This window comes from Pantherophis guttatus, chromosome 4 (assembly GCF_059756535.1).
Source record: "Pantherophis guttatus breed Tessera chromosome 4, ASM5975653v1, whole genome shotgun sequence".
Lineage (NCBI taxonomy): Eukaryota > Metazoa > Chordata > Lepidosauria > Squamata > Colubridae > Pantherophis > Pantherophis guttatus.
The window spans coordinates 105,460,341-105,480,830 of record NC_142066.1 but is presented as its reverse complement, the minus strand read 5'-3'; the positions used below and the strand labels follow the sequence as shown (position 1 = coordinate 105,480,830).

General features: G+C 39.1%; 2 protein-coding genes across 4 annotated transcripts in view; one reads left to right on the top strand and one right to left on the bottom strand.

Moving 5' to 3' along the window:
- LOC148114279 (uncharacterized) overlaps nt 1-15,533 on the bottom strand; it is a 33,281-nt gene extending 17,748 nt beyond the window's left edge. Inside the window, exons 1-5 of one of the 3 annotated variants that reach the window (XM_087894249.1) lie at nt 15,320-15,533; nt 8,570-8,705; nt 7,073-7,180; nt 4,945-5,007; nt 2,149-2,305 (exon numbers count right to left, since the gene is read on the bottom strand). In XM_087894249.1, coding sequence (XP_087750375.1) covers nt 2,149-2,165 — 17 coding nt within the window. In that variant the 5' untranslated portion in view covers nt 2,166-2,305; nt 4,945-5,007; nt 7,073-7,180; nt 8,570-8,705; nt 15,320-15,533. Of the gene's footprint in view, nt 1-2,148; nt 2,306-4,944; nt 5,067-6,058; nt 6,236-7,072; nt 7,181-8,569; nt 8,706-15,319 lie in introns of those variants that run through there. The other 2 variants (XM_087894251.1, XM_087894250.1) reach the window with 2 other exon arrangements.
- The window catches only part of CMTM8 (CKLF like MARVEL transmembrane domain containing 8), a 51,983-nt gene continuing 46,909 nt past the window's right edge, over nt 15,417-20,490 (top strand). The window contains exon 1 of the mRNA XM_034404003.3: nt 15,417-15,581. Within this exon, the coding sequence (XP_034259894.1) occupies nt 15,417-15,581 (165 nt within the window). The remainder of the gene's footprint in view (nt 15,582-20,490) is intronic.

Below are 20,490 nucleotides of genomic sequence, written 5' to 3'. Positions count from 1 at the left end.
TCCGTTGGGTGCATATATGGATATTAATAATATTGTTTTGGATCCTGTTTGTATTTCTATTATTAAGAAACGTCCTTCTGTGTCTGCATATATTTGTTTTGTTTTTAGGTAATTCTTCACATATATTACGACTCCTCTCTTTTTTTGGTCTCCTAGAGCTGCATATAGTCTTCCTAATCTTTGGTTGTCCAATAGTTTTTGATGCTGTCTTTTGATGTGTACCTCTTGGAGTGTTATAATATCTGTTTCTAGCTTTTGAAGTTTTGTAAATGTCTGTTTTCTTTTAGCTGGTGAATTAAGTCCGTTTATATTGATTGAAATGAGTTTTAGCTCTTTTTCCATCTCTCTTTATTTATCTATCCGTTGTTTGCAGTCTTTTTGTGTTTCTAGTGATCATTTGCGTCTTTTCCCTCGCTCCCTCTCTCTCCATTCTTTCTCTTTCCAATCTTCTCCCCTCTTCTTGGTCTCTTTCTTCTTTCTCTGTCCGCTGTTCCTCTTGCCTCTTAAGTTCCTCTTCTTTTCTGCTCTCCTGCTCCTCCTCCAGCACGAAGTGTTGGTCAAAGAAGTCCTGTGCTTTTCCTACGCTATCGATTCTGTATTTTTTGTCTTCCCAGGAGATTAGTAGACCCTCCGGTATTAGCCAGCGGAACTTTATTTTAAATTTATTCAACTGTGCCGTTAAAAAGTTGTAGTTCCTTCTTTGGTCCCTTGTCCTTTTTGGTATCTGTTTGAGGGTTAAGATTTCTTTTCCTTTATACATAGCTGTATCCTCTCTCATCTTCCTATAGATCTCTTCTTTTAAAGATTTTTTTGTGAATCTGATGTGTATTTCTTTTGGTAACTTATTTCTCCGGGCGTAGTTCGTGTGAACTCTATAGATTTCGTCTATTCCACTTCGTATCTCTTCCTTGTCCCTCTGGGTCACTTCTGAAAGTATCTCGGTCATGATTTCTCCTAGATCCTCCTCCTTTTGCTCTTCTACGTTCTGAAACCTTAAGTAGAAGGATGCCTTCTCCATCTCAAGATATGATACCGTGTCCTCTAAATCCTTATTTGTGGCCGCTTGGTTGTATTCCATCTTCTCCATTCTCTTATTTGTATGTTCTATTCTCTCCTCCACCTTATAAATCCTCTGTTCATTTTCCTCTATTTTATGTTGTATCTTTCCTATCTTCTCATCCATGTTCCTAATATTATCCTTTATCTCTCCCACATCCATCCTAAATTCCTCATGATTTTTCCTTGTCTCCTCATGGTTGTAGACCATGGTCTCTTGCATTTTATTCATTCCTTCCTGAATCATTGTTAGTACGGAGTGAATGTTTTGCATACTAAGGGTGGGAGTTGCTTTATCTTTTTCCGTGGCTTCAACTGTTTTTTGTTGTGCTGGGGAGGCCATGAGTATCATCTGGCTTGATGGTATTTTCTTACTTAACTTAGAGATTGTTGTTGAACTTGTAGTTGCCATTTGTATTTCTTTTATTATCTTCTCCCAGAATTTCATATACTGATTACTATTTGGGCTGTTCTATTTCTTTTAGTATTTATGTTTGATTGGTGGCTTTCAGTAATCCCAATAATCCCAGTAATCCCAGGGAGATAAGTAACCAAAGTGAGTTCCTTTGTCACACTATCACTGTCTATATATAAATTTATCTATAAGTTCTATTTTTCACTTTTCAATATTTTACAGAGTTTTTCAATTCATGATGGCTATCTGGCCTATATTACTCTCTAAGCATGGGGTAAAATATAAGGGGAGGGAGTGAGGGAAAAGTCTAATACTTCAGCAATTCATCAGTTAGCTATCCTTATAATTAATTACTTACTATCTAATTTGAATTTATTATTAATTACTATTTATCAAATCAATTACTCTTAATTTCTATCCTAGATTCAATTAATCTATCTAATGTAATTTTTCAAACCTAAACATACAAAACAATATAATATTTAACTACCGAGGTAAAATATAGCACTAATATAAATATATATTTAGGATAAATATGAAATTAAGTTAACAGTTATATATATGGTATATAGGATTATATATGAAATTTCACAAACAGTACATTTAATATTAATGCTTTTTATGCTTCTTAATCACTAATTTGTTATCAGCTTTTAATACAATTAATTATACTTTACAGTTGATTCTTCTTCATCTGGATCGCTCTCTTCTCTCTCTCTTTTTTTTTTTTCCAAATTTGTATCCTTCTTATTTATTGTTCAGAGTCTAGTGTCCCAATACTTTTAGATTGAATGTCCAATGTCCACCAAAGCTCCAAGACTCCCGAGTGTCCACCTTTCAACAACAACAACAACAAAAAAAAAAAAAATAGAGGGTAGAATAATCCAAGTCCCAATGTCTAAGTCCAAGCTAGGTTCCAAGTTTAATACACAGTAATTCAGGTTGTAGAAATCCTTAGTAATCTACACTGTACTGATCAGAAAGATATGGTTATCTATATTTACTGTATCTACAGAAAGTCCTCAACTTACAACCACTCATTTAGTGATCATTCAAAGTTTCGGCACTAAAAAAAGACTTATGACTGTTTATCACACATTTGTTCCAACATCCCCATGGTCACATGATCAAAGTTTGAGCACTTGCCAAGTGGCATTAATTTATGACTGTTGCATTGTCCCGGGATCATATGATTATCATTTGTAATCTTCCCAGCTGACTTCCAACAAAGCAAAATCAATATGGAAAGCCAGTTTTGCTTAATCATTACATGATTCACTTACAGACATTTGCTCAACAGCTGTGACAAAAAAGGTTGGGGCAGAACTCACTAAACAATTGCCTTCCTTAGCAATGGAAATTTTGGGCTTAATTGTGGTTGTAAGTCGAAGACTAGCTGCAGCTGTATATATGTTCAGATTAGATAATTTAGGCCTTTCACTACAGCTTTAAAGCAGAGCAGTAAAGCCAGTGAGTTCTCATATTTTTGTTTTACAAGAAGATGACATTTTTAATTTTAACTTTGAAATCCAAAGAATATTTTCTTTAGGAAGTTTTGTTGTTGAATTGATAAAATAATTCATTAGAAAACTCCCTTTTTACGATCCCTTAATTTGGGATAGAGTTGGGGCAACTGGATGGATCTGAACATTTACTGGGGAGATGCCCTTCCTGATGCCATGTGGAGTTCGCAGAAGGTATTTTTTCTTTGTGCCCTAGGAGAGAAACATCTGCCGCTATTTAGTATTGAACTCTCAACCTTTCTAATTAGAGGCAAGCACCTTCACCACTAGGCTACCACGCAGCTCATGATAAAATATATACATAAATGAGTAAATAATATAAGCAGCAGCTAGTTCAGATTAACAATTACATTCTTTTGTGCATTATAAAATTACACTTGCTGTGATATCAATTTAAATTATTTAATGTGAGAATGTTTCCTCCTCAAAGAACTGTAAGCATTACATTCCTTTAGACACTAATGGAATTTAAGGCAGCTATTAATGAATATCTTACAATGTTCAACAATTTAAAGCAAGAATGGACACATTTGAAATTTTGAGACCATAAAAGGGCTCAACAAATCACAAAGACTCATCTACCAAAACTGGTGGAATTCATCTCCTTTTAGTCATCCCACCCATGCTCTTTCCCACCCATGGTCTCCACAGGGTGATCAAAAAAAATGATAATGGCACTTGCAATGCATATAAAAAAGGGACAGAGCTTTAGTTGTGCAGTCACAGACTTTCTATTGACTTTTTTTGACCCATGTTGCCACTTAAGTTTAATTTGCGGAGAGGGATGGGATATATTTCAAATAAAGCACTGGGTTGCAGTCTCTCATTGCTGCTATTTTCCAAGAATACCTGAAGTGGTATAATGGTAAAGCAGTCCCTGCAGATTTTTACTTCACTAGTCACTGCTGTAGGAGGGGTGTTCACCTGTTTCAAGGCCACTGAGTCAGCACTGTCTGAAGATATTTCCATGGTCATGTGGCCAGCATGACATCACAGAGCACTGTTAACTTCCCACCAAAGTGGTACCTATTTATCTACTTGCATTTGCATCAGGGGTGGTATTCACTTACCTTCACTACTGGTTCATAAATGGGAGCGCATGCACAGAATGTCAAAAACGGGACGTGATCACATCTGGGCAGGTGGGCAGAGCTTCCTGCAGCTGCCGGTTCGCCCAAACTGGATAGAACAGGCTGAATAGCACCACTGATTTGCATGCTTTTAAACTGCTAGGTTGGCAGGAGCTGGCGAGGATGGGAGCTCACTCCATTGCATAGTGCTCAGGTCTTGAACCTGGGCTGCTGGCTTTCCAGCCAACAAGCCTAATGTCTTAACCACTGAGCGTCCATGCCTCCTGAAGAGGTGTATGTGAAGCTTAAAACATTTTTGTAAATAAAGATACTAGAAGTTTATGCTTTGTTTTTTATTAGTTAAATAGTTTTTAAAATTAAAAGTTAGGTGAAGAAGGTGGCAAGATGTTGTCTTCAGACACGCTAAGGCCAGGATGTGCTATTGCTCCTAATAACTAAATTAAATCCAGAGAAGAAAAATTTCCTTATTTGGATTTTATGGAGATTCTATCTTCGTTTCCACAAAGCAGGAATCTTAAGAGTCTTTTCACCATTCCTCATTATTTACACATCAGAAGTAATTCTTTTTCTGTGTTGACTGGCAGAAAGTAATGAGGAAACTGGAATAAACTGCAATGAAATACTCCAGTGCACCATCAAAAGTCACATGTGCTTTTGACATGGTGATTTAGTTAGCTGCTATATGGCTCTTAACTTTCCATGCTAAACACTGTTGCTAAGTGCTTTGGGGCAATGTTAGCTTTGTATAGAAAGTTTCCATTATATTGAAATCATTCTTCCCAGTAATAACATAATATTGGTTACTATTATTACTCTCTGACATATACATATATTCAATAGCATGCAAATGTTTCGGTACCTGAGTCAAATTGTATATTTCAAGGGTTTCTCTTCACGATAGAAACTTTTGCTGACACAACTTCTGCTCGGGAGAAAGTTAAATATAACACATTTGGCAAAGTTGCATGCAGACTATTGCAGCTGTTCGTAGATTGAGAATAAGAAAAGTCAACATAACAGATATAAAAATTTTGACATTTCCCGTTGATTTAATACAATTTAAAAACAAAAACCTCTCTGTTGTTAATAAGGCCCAAATAATGATGGTTGATTACTTTGCCAGGCAAAAGGAATTCTGACTCTTCTCACCTGTCAAATTGTGGTACTTCTGTAATTTTCCACATTTATTGGGTCCTCTTAGCAGCTGACTGGACATTTGAAAATGAATATTATTCATGACTATAAAGTAGGGGAAGGCTATTACCACAGGCTTTCATCTATTACATTGTTAAATATGGGTGGTTTTATTATGTTTTCTAGGGGAGCAGTGGCAATCAGTGACAAAGGAAATTTTGTGAGTGAAAAGAAACAAAGATTTAACCAAAATCAATTCACCCAAGTAACTAATATCCCAGAAAAAGAAATACAATGTAATAAGTGATTCTTAAGAGAATAGTTAAGGAACAAAGTTGGCATTCTGTAGGAGATACAGTATGTTGCTATTTATGAAGGGGATGTTTTAGAATTTCATCAGCACAGTTCAGATCATGTTTTGGAAGCTGCAAAAGTAGTGCAGAGAGTCTGCATAAAGTTTATGTTTGTATTTCCATTAATTCCAAGAAAAAATAAGGAGGATTGCAATAAAGTAATACATAAGTGAATTTAAAACATCATGTTGGCAACCAAATAGAAATACAATTTAAGTGACTTTCTATACAGGTAGTCCTCGAGGTGTGATAGCTCATTTAATGACTGTTTGAAATTACAATAAGCCACCCAAAAGCTACATACGACCCTGTTTTAAAATTACAATGTGTGCAGCGCACCCGTGGTCATTTTATTCTTACAACTAACTGCATCCGCCCACTTATTTTCCCTCCATCCTGCCCCACCAGATTCCTACAGGCACTGGGCTTGCTTTGCCACCCCACCGGATTCCACACACTCCTCCCCATCACCATTCGCTCACTTACCTTTAGAAGGTATCCAGAGCTCGGAAGTAAGGATAGGGAAGGAAGACTCTGTTGTTGGACTGTTGGGCCACATGATGCAGGAGAATAAATTCTGCTTGTTTTCCTTTTATCACTAGCCTTAGCTTCCTCAATGTTAGCTTTGCTAGCTTTACACTGCTAACATTTGGGAAGCGAATGCTGGCAATGAGAAAAAAAACAGTGGGAATTGTTCTCTTTGCTAGCACCAGCTTTAGCTCCCTACCATTAGCAGTGCTAAAATAGCTAACACTTGGAGAGCTAAGGCTAAGCAACAAAAGGAAAACTGGCAGGATTTCTTCTTCTCAATTGTGCCACATGGCCCAGAAACAGAACAGCCTGTCCTCTACATAGACCTCCTGAATTCTGAGGAGCTTCAAAAAATAAGAGCAGAATTGTGACAGGAGAGAGAGAGAGAGAGGCGTATCAGCAGTGGTGAAATTCAATTTTTTTTTACTACCGGTTCTGTGGGCATGGCTTAATGGGCGTGGTGTGGTGTGGCTTGATGGGCATGGCAGGGGAAGGATACTGCAAAATCCCCATTCTCTCCCCACTCCTGGGGGAAGGATATTGAAAAATCTCCATTCCCACCCCCCTCTGGGGCCGGTTCTCCAAATTACTCAAAATTCCGCTACCAGTTCACCAGAACCTGTTAGAACCTGCTGGATTTCACCCCTGCGTATGGGGCAGGAAGGAAAGCATGGGATATCTCAGGGCACATGGAAAGGCTTTGGGAGTCTCCATGCAGGTATGTTTTTGCCTACATTAGGCTTCCCAGACACTTCCCCCATTCTTGAGGCACTCCATGTTCCACTTAACGACCCATGAATTCATTTAACAAATGCATTGGGGAAGCAGGGATAGTGAGGTTGTTAATGAGGTAGTTCACTTAACAATCATCCTGACTTCTGACAGTAATGGTCAGGCTTCATTTCTGTCATAATTCATACAGGAGATACAGGAGATGACTAGATAGAGCCTGAAGGAGGGGTCTCCTACCTTCTCCTGCAGTGAGTTGTCCTGTGGCAAGTTGTCCATGGTGAGTTGTACGCGATGAGTCGGCTGGGACCAGCGGGGTGGGGTGGCGGCAGTGAGTTGTCATAGACCCTGTGGACCATATTCTTGATTATCAGTAAGATTTGTCTTGAATCAAATGGAAAATGTTGTGAAAATATAACAATTTTGATGGAGGTGATATTAGATCATTAGCAGCTTGCTTGATATGATCCCTGGTGCTTCTCTGATCTTAACAGTATATTTACCTATAAATAAAGCTATTTTCAGAAACTGACATTTCTCCTTGCAGCTGTTTGTCAAACACATATCTACTGTATAATAAATATTACAAATTCTTCTGATGTCTATCTGTAATGAAGAAAACTGGCTGATTCAGATTTTCATGGCAGTTACTTACTGCTAGTATTTGTGTTGAATCTTCGTTGATACAGGGCTTATAAATATGGGTTTGTAAACTTTGTATGTCAGAGAACTAGAATCAAAGTACATTTAATCCTGGAGTTAAAGTCTAACACTTAAAGTTAAAACTGGAAAAAACTGGAAAAAGGTGACAGATAGATTGTGGGTGCATACATAGAGTCACTTAATTTAAAAATGCACTTTTACTATCTCTATAGGTACAGACAATAAAAGGGGAGAAATACCAAAACAGCAATCAAAAAATTAAAACATGGGAAAATAAAAATAATTGGCTGGGGTATACAATATATTTATATTTTGACATGTCCTTTCAGTACTCATCAGCATTTCAAGTGAACTTGTTATATACAGTGGCACCTCTGTACTGATTGTTAATTGGTTCCAGGAGGCCCAATGAGTACCAAAAATGATGAGCATCAAATAAATTATTCCCATAAGGAATAATGTAGTGAGTCACAAGATAGCCAAAATGAACAAGTTCTAGCTTGTGCGCTGAGTACCAAACAAACTATGAGTACCAGGACAAAATTTTCCCATCAATATGCATTGAATACCAAATTATGAGTTTCAAAGCAGTTAAGTACTAAAGTACCACTGTATAATCATTCTGAAGTATTCATAATGAATAATTCTGCTTTAGTACAGATTAAAGGTACATGTATTCTCAGTTTTTGTATTCCTTCAGTTAAATTCTGTAGATTTACATAACCATTGTTCACACTTGTTGGTTCCAGTTTTAACTTAACTTAACCTTCCAGTTTAATCAAAAGATAACATCATTTGCTAGTTTTTAAAATGTTATCAGAGCCTAGATCATTCACCTGAAGTTAGCTTGTTGTTGTTTTTTGCTCTGTATTGTACCAGCCACTTTTAAACCTCTGCTAAAAACCAGTACAATGTATTAAAGTACATTCCTTGCTGTTTCATATTTATCACATTTATAGATAGGTACGTCTATTTAATGGAAGATGTTAAGAATATATTAACAATGTGATCAAAACTTAAACATAAAGATCTTTTATGCTTTGTAAATATAGCAGATTGAGATTTAGTCAGTACTTCTCTCTCTCTCTTCTCAGGAAGGTGCAAGTCTAGATATATTTCCTTCTTGAAGCAGAATCTGGTTTAAGGTTTCTTCCAAAACAACCAAGGTAGAAGAGGATAGAACAGGATAGGGGTAGAACTAAAATGGAATCTGGAAGAGAAGAATGAAGCCAGAACAAATCTTAGCCAGTTGCAAGTACAATTTAGCAGATTCTAGAAATCACTAGTTTTTGTACATTAGTACCAGTTATTTGAGAGGGGATATTTCCTAGCCATGTTGAGCAATTTATATCCATTTTTTTCTTCCAATCCATTTTGGTAATGAAGTTTTCTTGCAGGATTTTGCTAAAATTATATGATTGCTGGCGTGGCTTTCTCTCCTTTTCATGGTCATGTAAAGGAAAGTTTTCCCCTGTCCAGTAACATCCGACTCTAGGAGGCAGTGTTCATCTCCATTTCTTGGCAGATGGAGCCGGTATTGCCCGAAGACATTTCCATGTCATGTAGCCAGAATGACTGTATATCAAGGCATACGGAATGGAGTTACCTCCCCACTAAAGTGATACCTATTTATCTATTCGCATTTGCATGCTTTCGAACTGCAAAGTTGGCAGGAACTGGGGCAAGTAACAGGAGCTCACCCCATCACATGGCACTTGGGTCTCAAATCCAGGCTGTCAACTTTCCCACTGACAAGGTCAGTCTCTTTAACCACTGAGCCATTGTGCCCTTTCATGGTCATGTATAGCTTGGTAATCATCTGGGAAGAATATTAAAAATGCTGCCAATAAGAGTTTCATTGCGATTAATTTTGAGTTATATCTGTCCCTTTTCATGAAAGTATTATATACATGGCAAACTAATAATATATAATTGTGCCTTTCTTGTTCTAGTGTTCTTTTCCTTAACTTTTGTCTTTTAGAAAGTTTTACAGTAATTTCTTAGTATTCTAATCTATAGCCAGCAGCTTCCAAATTGTTCTCTAGATGTAATGGAATACAATGCTCATCAATTGCTAACTAGAATGACAATAATTTGTGATTTTATACATATGGAGGGAATCAGGTTGGAAAAGGGCAACATATGTAACTCTACAATACTTAATGTGGAATCCTTTGTGCTGAGTTTGATTGTTTATTTGCAGACATTTCATTATCCAACTAACATCATCAATGTGAGTGGGTGTGGGGTTTGCTCCCTGTTTATATACATTAACTTGCCCTGCCAGTTGTAGGAAGTTAGCACCCACCCCTTTCCTGGAAGAGTGAAATATTTTAGGAAATATGAAAAAAGGCAGAATATTATATTTCCCTGGATGAGAAATATGAGAAGCATATTTTACAGACAAAGCAGCTCCCACCTTCCTGCCCCCCATCCTTTGTCAATGGGCCATTAAGGCCTGGGCCAGTCTATTCTACATAACAAAGATCTGCCTCCTTCAGGCAGAGCCATAGTAGGAATTGCCAAAGTTCCAACTAAGATAGGATTAGCCCTCTACACAATAGCAGCAGAAACTCACCACATGTGACCTGGGAAGCACATGTGACCATCAGCCAGCAAGGCCCCCACCCCCTGGGAGTCTGACAACCAATCAGGATATTCTTTTGGGGCCCCAAGAAATGCAGAGCCAGAGAGAGAATAAAAACCCAAGGATTTACTGTATCTGCCCTTTTCTGTTCAGGAACTCAAGCCATGTGATCCTGTCCATCATTAAACCATCTTTCCAAGCAGTCTCCATGTTTCCAGTGTCTGTTTTCCCCACTTGGAGCAGAACCTAGAAGGATGTTTCTTCCAACACAGTTTTGATGAGTTTAGTAGTTTCTTGTTTAGTGTATAGTACACAATGAACATGAATTTGGCAAACTTCAGGAGACAGTGGAGGACAGGGGGGCCTGGTGTCTATGGTCCATAGAGTTGCAAAGACTCAGACACGTCAGTGATTGAACAACAACAAATACAATTTCTTTCAATGTGTCTATTAATGACTGATTTGTCTGAATGCCAAGCTCTAGGTATATTCTAGTGTTTTTATACAGGATTATTATCAACATAATGTACTTGCATTAAAAATATTTAAAATACATTCTGCTTCCATTCAGCAGGGAATAAAACTAATTTTTTAAAAAGCTATGCAACTTGTACTTTTCAAACCAAGAATTTTTCATATTCCTTTTCATCATACATATATAAAATCTATATATATATTTGTGCTCTATAAAATATCTCTGCTAGATAAATGAATTCAGGATTAGGGATTATGGTGTTAGAAGAAATGTTCATCTGGGTTCAGTTCCATGTGGGGAGAAAGACACTGGAAACATGGAAGGGTTTGGAAAGTTGGTTTAATGTTGGACAGGACCATATAGTTTGAGATCCTGGACAATCAAGCACACGGGTGTGTGTGTGAGAGAGCGATTTATACCCTCTCTTGGGCCCCACCTTGGAGCTTCCTGTTCCTGTGTAAGAAATGTATTCTGATTGGTTGTCAGACTCCCATGGGGCCATGCAGGGCTAACTTTGTAGTTTATCTTGAGTCCCGGGCTTGGTTGAATCTTGCTGGGTGATGTAATGAAGGGACTTTGGGCAATTCCTATTATGGCTTAATGGCTTTGTCCTGGTTTGGATCTTGAGTTAGGGCTAATCCTATCACTCTGGAGCTGAAAGTCTTTTGTAGATAAGATGTCCCAAGTTTTTGTCTTGTAGATAGGTTGACACCAGTCTTTATGGGGCTATTAACAAAGGTGGGGGCTGTTTTCCAAGAGCATGTTTCTCCTTTTCTCATCCAGGGAGGTATAATATGCTGCCTTTTTAATATTTCCTAGAATATTTCATTCTTCTAGGAGAGGGGTGGGTGCTAACTTCCTACAATGGCAATCACATTTTACAGGCTTATACATAAATGAATATATACATGTAGAACTCTCATGATAGAGGTCTTATTGAAACAAGTATAGGTGAAGCATTGACTGACTTACTATAACAACTATGCTGCATTTTTATTTGAATGGTTAATTATAATAATAAGGTAAAAAATTGACCCATTATGGGATAAAAGGAATTCCTTAAATTAAAGAATGCTACCAATGGGTGCAGTTCAAAAAGAATAACAAGGGGGATGTAAGGAATTTAGTCTTTAGGCTGAATTTCAGCCACTAAGTGCAATATGGCCTTTTGGTATGAAACTATGCCTTTGTGAAATAACAACCTTGATATGCTTAAGAAATCTACACTGACCTTAAGACATGGTTATTTCGCCAGGCCGGATTGGACTGAAGAGGTTTTTAAGGAGAATTTTAATGGTTTTTAACACTTAATATTGATTTTATCTGTTTTTATTGTTGTGAGCCGCCCTGAGTCCTTTCCAGAGAGAGGGCGGCATGTAAGCTTAATAAATGAATGAATGAACGAACGAACGAACGAACGAATGAATGAATAAATAAATAAATAATGGTTTCTTCTTTTTCACTGACTATATGGCAATAAAAAGGTGATTGTTCAGGTGGCAGCATTTAATTATTTTGTCTGTGATGATATCTATATGTAAAAAAATGTCGCTTTTGTCGATCTCTCAGCAACTCTCAATTTTATTTGTCAGAATAAAGTTGCAGTACAAAAAAACAAGGTTCTTGGTTTGAGTTCTAACAAAGCTAAGATGATTGGGTCAAGTGGTAAAAATATTTCTTAACTATGTAATTGCAAAGTGAAATATTACAATTGTACCTGACAAAATTGATCTGGGAAAAATTGACCCATTATGGGATAAGAGGAATTCCTTAAATTAAAGAATGCTACCAATGGGTGCAGTTCAAAAAGAATAACAAAGGGGATGTAAGGAATTTAGTCTTTAGGCTGAATTTCAGCCACTAAAATGCAATATGGCCTTTTGGTATGAAACTATGCCTTTGTGAAATAACAACCTTGATATGTTTAAGAAATCTACATTAATCCTGGTCAATTTGCCAACTGGTGAAAATAAACAATAATGTAAAATAGGTGTGAAATTTCCTCGGGGGGGGGGAGGATAAACAAATGATAGCTGTTTTGTTCTGAAAGCAATTTATTTTTGTATTTTAAAAATGAAGTCCAATAGGAAATAAATTATTTTTGCAACTAAATTCTTGAAGAGAAAGTCCTTGCTTCCTGTTTTACCCCAAAAGTGTAATCCTGGAAGACTGGTCTGAGAGATCCTGGTCTGAGAGAGACTGGCCCCAAAGTACCCATTGAAATTCATGGCTGAAAGTCAAGTAATACTTGGTATTCTTAGTGCCAGTCCAGCACCTTAACTATTACCTATTCCAACACATGTAGAAAGCATTAAATTGGGACAACCTGCTTAACAAAATGAGCCCTATAAACGAATCTTGGCTTCTTTATCATTGTTCTAAGTACATTTCCGCAAAAATACCATACATGTCTCCTAAAAAGAATTAAAAAAGAATACATCTTTGTTGAATCATAAATGCATAAAAATCATAAATGCATAATAATGTATATAAAATAGGACTATGTCCACTAGCTCTAGCCTCTCAACATGACCAATGACCACAAGCAGAATGCCAAATACAGGGGCTTCTCTGCATAGATTCCAGTGCACAGAGGCGCAAAGTACATGGTCTCTGTTTTCCAATATTCTTATATAAAAATTAACCAAGCTTATGCATCTTTGGTTCTGGCACTTAGACCCAGATGCAAATCTGTATCCCAACACTGAGGTGACATTTGGATTACAAGTATGATAACAATAGAACTTCACAGTGCTTTACAGCCCATCTAAGCGGTTTACAGAGTCAGCATATTCCACCCAACAATCTGAGTCCTCATTTTACTGACCTCGGAAGGATGGAAAGCTGAGACAACTTTGAGCCTGAGACTCGAACTGCCAAACTGCTGGCAGCCAGCAATCAATAGAAGTAGCCTGCAGTACTGCCTTCTAACCACTGTGCCACCACAGCTCCTTGTCATGGATACAAACTAAAATTTGCAAAATGGAGGGCTGATTTTAAAAATATCTGATGATTTAGAAACAGCATAGTACATCAGAATATCAACATGGGAATGACATGTTGTTTATCCTCTCATAATAAACTGTCCACATGCACAGCTTTTTGATTAAGGCACCAGTCTAGGAAACAAGAGATTGTGAGTTCCAGTCACACCTTACATGTGGAAAACTGGCTGAGTGACTTTGGGTCAGTCACACTCTCTCAGTCCAACTCACCATACATGGTTGTTGTTGTGAGGAAAATAGAAGGGAATATTAGGTATGTTATCTGCCCTCAGTTATTTATAAAAATAAGAAAGGTGGAATAAAAAAAAATCTTTATTCCCCGTCCTTGCCAATAATTCCTAGTCAGCAGCAAGGAGGGCACCAGGCAGGAAACTGCAAATCCTTGAAGGATTATAACATGTGTCTTTTAAATATTAGTCATGAGATAAGCAACAATGAACTCCAATTGCTATGATGCAAACACTATAGGCTGGATTCAAGCCAAAATACAGCATGTTTGCTTGTCTGAATCAACAGTTATACGTTCAATAAACTGTTGTTGGGCAAATTTAGCTTAGCTTATTGTGGGAATTTCATATGTAAAGATATTTGACTGAAAGCCATCAGTGTGAAAATTGCTACATATTGCAAGTAAAGTTTATTTTTATTTAAACCCAACTCTTAGTGACTGCATGGGCAGGATCATGTAGTTTCCGTGGGAAAAATTAAAGGGATAATTTGCTCTTTCAGGAGTTTATATTTTTCTTAACTTCCAAATATAGCTTATAGCCATAGCACTGTAGACTGTTCAAACAAGAGAAGTATACATTGGTCGTGTAAGTTTGTTAAAAGTCTACAATTCTGTTAAATATCAGCCTGTTTAATTATCCATGTACTAGGAGTGCCACATGATAAATTGGGAGTTGGCATTACATTGGGGTAATGCATTAATGTCCAATTTTTTAATGCTGAGTTTGATCAAATATATAGTCTTTGTATTGTCTGCTTGGTTTGCCAAGCATACAGTACACGCCTGTATTCAAAAGACAATCTGCTTCATTAGCTACTATTAAAATGTGCAACCTGCTTTACAAACTATTTAAAACTCAAAGTGGCTCACAAAAATATTCAAAAGTTATACTGAAAGTCCCGCATAGATTCTGAGGGGCGGTTGTTCTATTAATAATGCAAAACCAAGAGTAATAAAAATCAAAGAGAATGTAAGAAATTTATGTTTTCCTAGAAAATAAGGGAGCCTGTCTGTATCTGCAACTGGTTTTGAATTTGTTATTCTCGTCGCTAACAATCATAAGGGAGAACAGGAGAAGGTGGAGGAGATAACTGATTAACAATTATGCATTTTCTGATGTAATCCTTCAAGATCTCTCTTCTACCCAACTATATCTCTATTACCTCTTTCGGAATTCGAACTGACTTCAGAGACGCTTACCCAGTTAAGCCTTCCCAGTCAATAGTGAAGACGGTCAAGATAACGTTTCTTATTAGCCTGACAAAATTCCAACCAACCCAATTTGGAGCAGGCAACCATAGCACTTGGAACTAGCGTAACCCTCTTTTTCCTTTTCCCCGACCCCTCCCCAAACTGTACGGCCCCAGGTGACGAAAGCCTCTTCCCTCCTCGCCCGCGTGCGTCCCCTTAGCTCTGCCCCCAGGACTCCCGCCGGCGGGGCTTTTCACAAGCGACGCTTGCGGACGCTGCGCCAAAACCTGCACCTTCCTAACAGCCCTGGGTGTAATTTGCTTCTCCGGACACCAACCTTCGGCCGCAAGTCCAGAGCCTTTGGGTTGAAGAGCCTGTCTCTGCCAGCGGTAGCTGGCGGTCAAGCTCTCGACGGTGTCCTGCTGCCGCTGAAGATGGAACAGACGCCCCGCGAGAGCCAGCAGGAGCGCGCTCGTTCGCACATGGTGACCACAACCAGCAGCTCCTTTGCGACTACTTTCACGTCCAGATCCAGCACGCTCGCCTACGACAAAGAATTTCTGAAGACGATTCCTGGAGTCCTCATGGTGGTTGAGATAGTAAGTCTAGCACTCCCAAGGGGCGGTCATAAGCAATGCAAATGTACGTTGGGTAGAAGTAAGTCTCACAAACTTGGTTTCTGAAATATAAACATACGCGCCAACAAAAGCCTGTATTCGCACGTTGCCTCAAGCCCCATTTTGCCTTAGGGGCTTTGCGTATGCAGCTCACGTGCTTAGTTTACTGGTCAGTATGGCTTCCAATTCGGAAATCTGGTTATTTGTTTTAACTTGGTTAACACAACTGCTAGGATTTGAGATTTCCACCTTACTCTTCCCATTCTTCACTCAAAGCAAAAGACAAATATGTTCCACAGCCAAGATAGCCAGCAAAAAAGGGCATTTGACTAAAACTCAGGAGGCAGCTTTAAATTTAGGCAGCTTCTCCCTCTTCATCTAAAACCATTCAAATTACGGGTGTGTCCTTTTGGTATTTCCATTTCTTTTCACATATTGTTTTTAAGTTTTTCTACAGCCTCAAAATTCAGAAGGATGTTTTAAACATCTAAGCAATATAATAAGTCAACATAATATAATGATACATTTTCTGAAAACCTAGCCATACTTAAAATTATGAAGGATCTTATTTATTCATTTTGCTTGTGAAATAAGCCAATTTGGTCTAGTAGTTAGTGTGCTGGACTGGGAGCACCTTACTTGTTAGGAAACCAACTGGCTGACTTAGGACAAAGACAATAGTCAACCCCTTCAAAAATGTTGCCAAGAATAGGAAGTTGTTCTTGAAGTCATCAAGACTGACTTGGAGGCAAACCCCCCCCAACACAATTCACATTGTGAGTACCCTGAATATGTGCAAAACTTTCAGATTGTTTCAGATATGCCAGAACTATTGATGGTGAAACCATTTTATATTGCCAAGCCTTGTGCAAATTATATAATCAAGCAACATGTAATTTATTTCTAAATCTTATAAGAAAATACAATATTTTCCCCCAGAAGAATAGCTCTATTTGTCAATTACACCAGAGACAACAAAGAATATAGCTATGACTAGCAAATTAAGGATTAATAAACTTATTCAAACCCACTCATATAATTTATTTACCTGAAATTTTGTAATAAATAGGTTTCTTATATATTTCTCCTCTGTCCTGCAGAAAAGAAAGATAAGAATTATTGCTTTATGGCCCACTACTGAAAAACTAGAAGAGTTTTCCTGTCTTCCCATAAGATAAGATCTGTAGGCAGCTACTGTTAAATTGTCTCCTTTTCTGAAGTGCTACATCTGATTTCTTAACTCTGCAGTTTACCATGTTTTCCTGAAAATAAGACCAGGTCTTATTTTCTTTTTACCCCTGAAATAAGCACTTGGCCTTATTTTCGGGGAGATCTTATTTTTTCCCCATGTACTGGGAGATGGGGCGGTGGGAGAGGAAAAGTGCCCCTCTTACCAGCAGCTTGGTCCGTGGAATACCTGATCAGTGGGTGACCTGCCGCCGCTCAAAGAATCCCAGCCGCTCTTGCAGCTGATTGAGGCTGCAAAAGCAGCAGTAGGCCCCACACCCCTTGTACCCCCTTCAAGAACAGTCTTACCTCAATCGGCTGCAATGGCCTAAGTGCTTGGTGTGCCCCAGCCTCCACCTGCCCTGCTTGCTGGCCCTGCTGCTGCTGGGACACTTTTGGCTGCTGGCAGCCAAGCAGTTGCCTGTGCTGCTGCTGGCCTCGCAGGGGCTCTTCGCCCTCCGGACAGCGCAGCTTTCAGCTATCCTACTGGGCTGCTCCTGCCTGGTGTGGGGTTAGTTGTCCCAGATCTACCATGATTACCATAGGGGGGCCCGGAGCTGCTACCATCGGAGCTAGGGGGCCCGGAGCTGCAACCATTGGAGCTGGGGAGTCCAATGACGAGCGAAGCTGCAGTGGCGGGACACGTCAGGATAGCGCCAGCCAGCTGTTCATCAGCAGGCCACTCTCCTGGCTGGGTCTGGCTGCGAGTGGAACTGACAGGCAACAAGGTGCGCGGCCAGTGCGAAGAACAGGGCTGCAACAGCGGGACATGTCAGGACGGCCAGCTGCTCGTCAGCAGGCTGCTATCCTGGCTGGGTCTCGCCACAAGCAGCAGTCATCAAGCTGCACGACCGGCGCAAAGAACAGGGAAGTGACGGCGACAGGACATCCAGTTGCAGCAGTGTAGCCAGGCCGACGGCATGGTGCAGAGTCCTGGGAAGCATGGCTGGAAGTGCAGGTACGGCCGCAGGGTCGGACAGCTGACAAGCCGCTGTGTTGCGCTGCCACTGGAAGACCCATTGCCTCCCTGTTCTTTGCGACAATCGTGTACCTCGTTCCCTGCTGCTGCCACTCGAGGCTAGACTCACCCAGGAGAGCAGCCTGCTGACGAGCAGCTGGCTGGTGCTGTCCTGATGTATCCTGTCATCGCCTCCCTGTTCTTCACACCAGCCGCACACCACATTGCTTTCAGGTGCCGCTCACGGCCAGACCCGGCCAGGAGAGCAGCCTGCTGACGAGCAGCTGGCCAGCGCTGTCCTGATTTGTTCTGCCACTGCAGCCTTGCTTGTTGTTGGACTCGCCAGCTCTGATGGTTGCAGCTCCGTGCCCCCCACCACCCCCAGGTATGACGAGCCCTGGATTGGGACTCGACAAAGGGCCCTTGGCTGCGAAGTTGCCTGGTGCTGCGGCAGGCCGGGGCTGGCAAGAGTTTGCAAGAAACACCTCCAGGCGCCCAGAGAGATAGAATGAGAGGCAGCTCCCAATCAGCTCAGCTGCTGCTCGCTATTAAGAGGCCCAGCTGCCATTAGCTGACCTGGGAAGGGAAGGGCTGCCTCCTGTGCTGGCCACATCCACCCCTTCACTAGGGCTTACTTTTGGGGTAGGGCGTATATTAGGCCGACCCCCCTAAAAATTAAGCTAGGACTTATTTTCTGAATAGGTCATATTTTCAGGGAAACAGTAGTTCCATTCTATACGTCTAGTTGACACTCTCTAGTAGTTGGTTTTCTATGCATGCAGGGCAGGCTATATAAACACTTTAGTACAGTGGTCATACCTCATTCTGTTAACATACTGACAGTGAAGAGGTAAAATGATGCTAAGGAGTGCAAACTTCAGCCTAGAAAACCACTGCGGTAATGTGCACTGTAGGAGAACAGTTGGGAAGAGAAGGGAATGTGGAGATGTTTGGAGTAATTTATTATGAGAATTACAGTAAAAAGCTGGGGATATGTTATACATTAGCAAAGATTTATGTTATCTACTTACTGGTTTCATACAGTATATTAAAAATAATGGTGGGTCTTCTTAGCCAGAGCTACACTTTTTTTTTTCCAAATTTTTATTGAAAATTATTTTTAAAATACAGGAAAAAAATATAATAATATGGATAGAATTGCAGAGAGTAATATAATACATATAGAGTTTTAAAGTATCAATTTTCGCCTAGAGAAAGTACAAACCCAACTCATCAAAAGAAAGAAAAGTTTATCCAAGAAGAAAGAATTCTCAACTGTCATGCAATGCTCCTATAAATATTTACCCACGTTCACATTAATATTTTCATTCTTCTTAAGATTTCTTTTTTTGCAGCCAAGCATATCATCTGTCCCAGCTCCTATATAACCCCGATTCTTGTCTGTCTCGCAAAAGTTCAGTAAGCTTGTCTGCTTCTGCACAGTCCATGATCTTTGCAATTAACATAAGCCTCCGATGGGATATTTTTGGATTTCCATTCTTGCGCGAACAAGATCCTGGCTGCAATGATGATGTGGAGAGCGAGATACCAATTAGATTTGTTTAAGTTCTCTGGTTTCATGCCTAGTAAAAACGTTTCCGGGTTCAAATCTATTCTACATCCTATGATTTCTAAAATCCATTTTTGAATTCTAGCCCAATATTCCTTTGCTCGGGGACAGGTCCACCAACTATGAAAGCTACACATTTTTGAAAGACTTGGGTCCTCAGTGTCGGGGAATGTGATGCCAAATGAGGCAGTTGCATCAACATGTAAATGGAGCCTGGATTTTATGGCATTTTGTGCTGGGCTGATGGGTTTTTTTGATCCCCTCCCAGCTGTGAAAGTCAATTTAAGGCTTTAACTTTCTATGTTCTTTAAACATAAATGTTTAAATGTTAAAATGAGAGGAAAGAATAACATTTTTTTTATCAGCAGCACTACTGAAATATAGTGCATTCAGAGCAGGCTAAAGAAAGATAAATGGGAATTGCAAGGGGGGGGAAAGAAATTATAAGATGAAACCATGGGACTCCACTTATCCACTCCTAATTTAAATATTTTTCTCCCACAGCCTTAGTATTTGCAGCAGGCAACATAATGAGTAGCGTAATTTAAAACAGTTATAACATTTAAAAGATCAGCAGATAACCATTGCACTGCAGCGTGCTATATTTGTGTTTATAATTTACAAATGTATTTGACTTATTTTTTATTTAAAAAATTTTTTTTTTAATTTTAAAAATGCATTACCACTATAAAAATGCTGCACAATATATATTGGTGACTAAAATTAGCAGCAGTAAAAATTGTCAAGATAAGACTCTCAAAATGGAACCTTACGCTTACTCATGTTTTTGTCTGAAATTTAAATATTGTTATACACTTTCTTATTACATTTCTGCATTAGCTAACAGAAGATACCTGCTTCCCTGGATGGCTTCAGAGTAGAATCCATGATCTTCATAAACATATACAATAATATATATTAGTGATTAAAATTAGCAGCAGTAAAGTGGAATTCAACAATAGGAAGAAAAACTAGCAATAAATTATACTAGGAGTGTATGGATCAAAAATATAGAAATTGTTAAAAAGAAGGCTGAAATAATATCCAACTTTTAGCAAAGATAGGCTGCAAGTGAAATAGCTGTTTAGCCATTCATACAGAGCCCTGAGAAATTGAGGTCAAGTTTTGTCAGTATA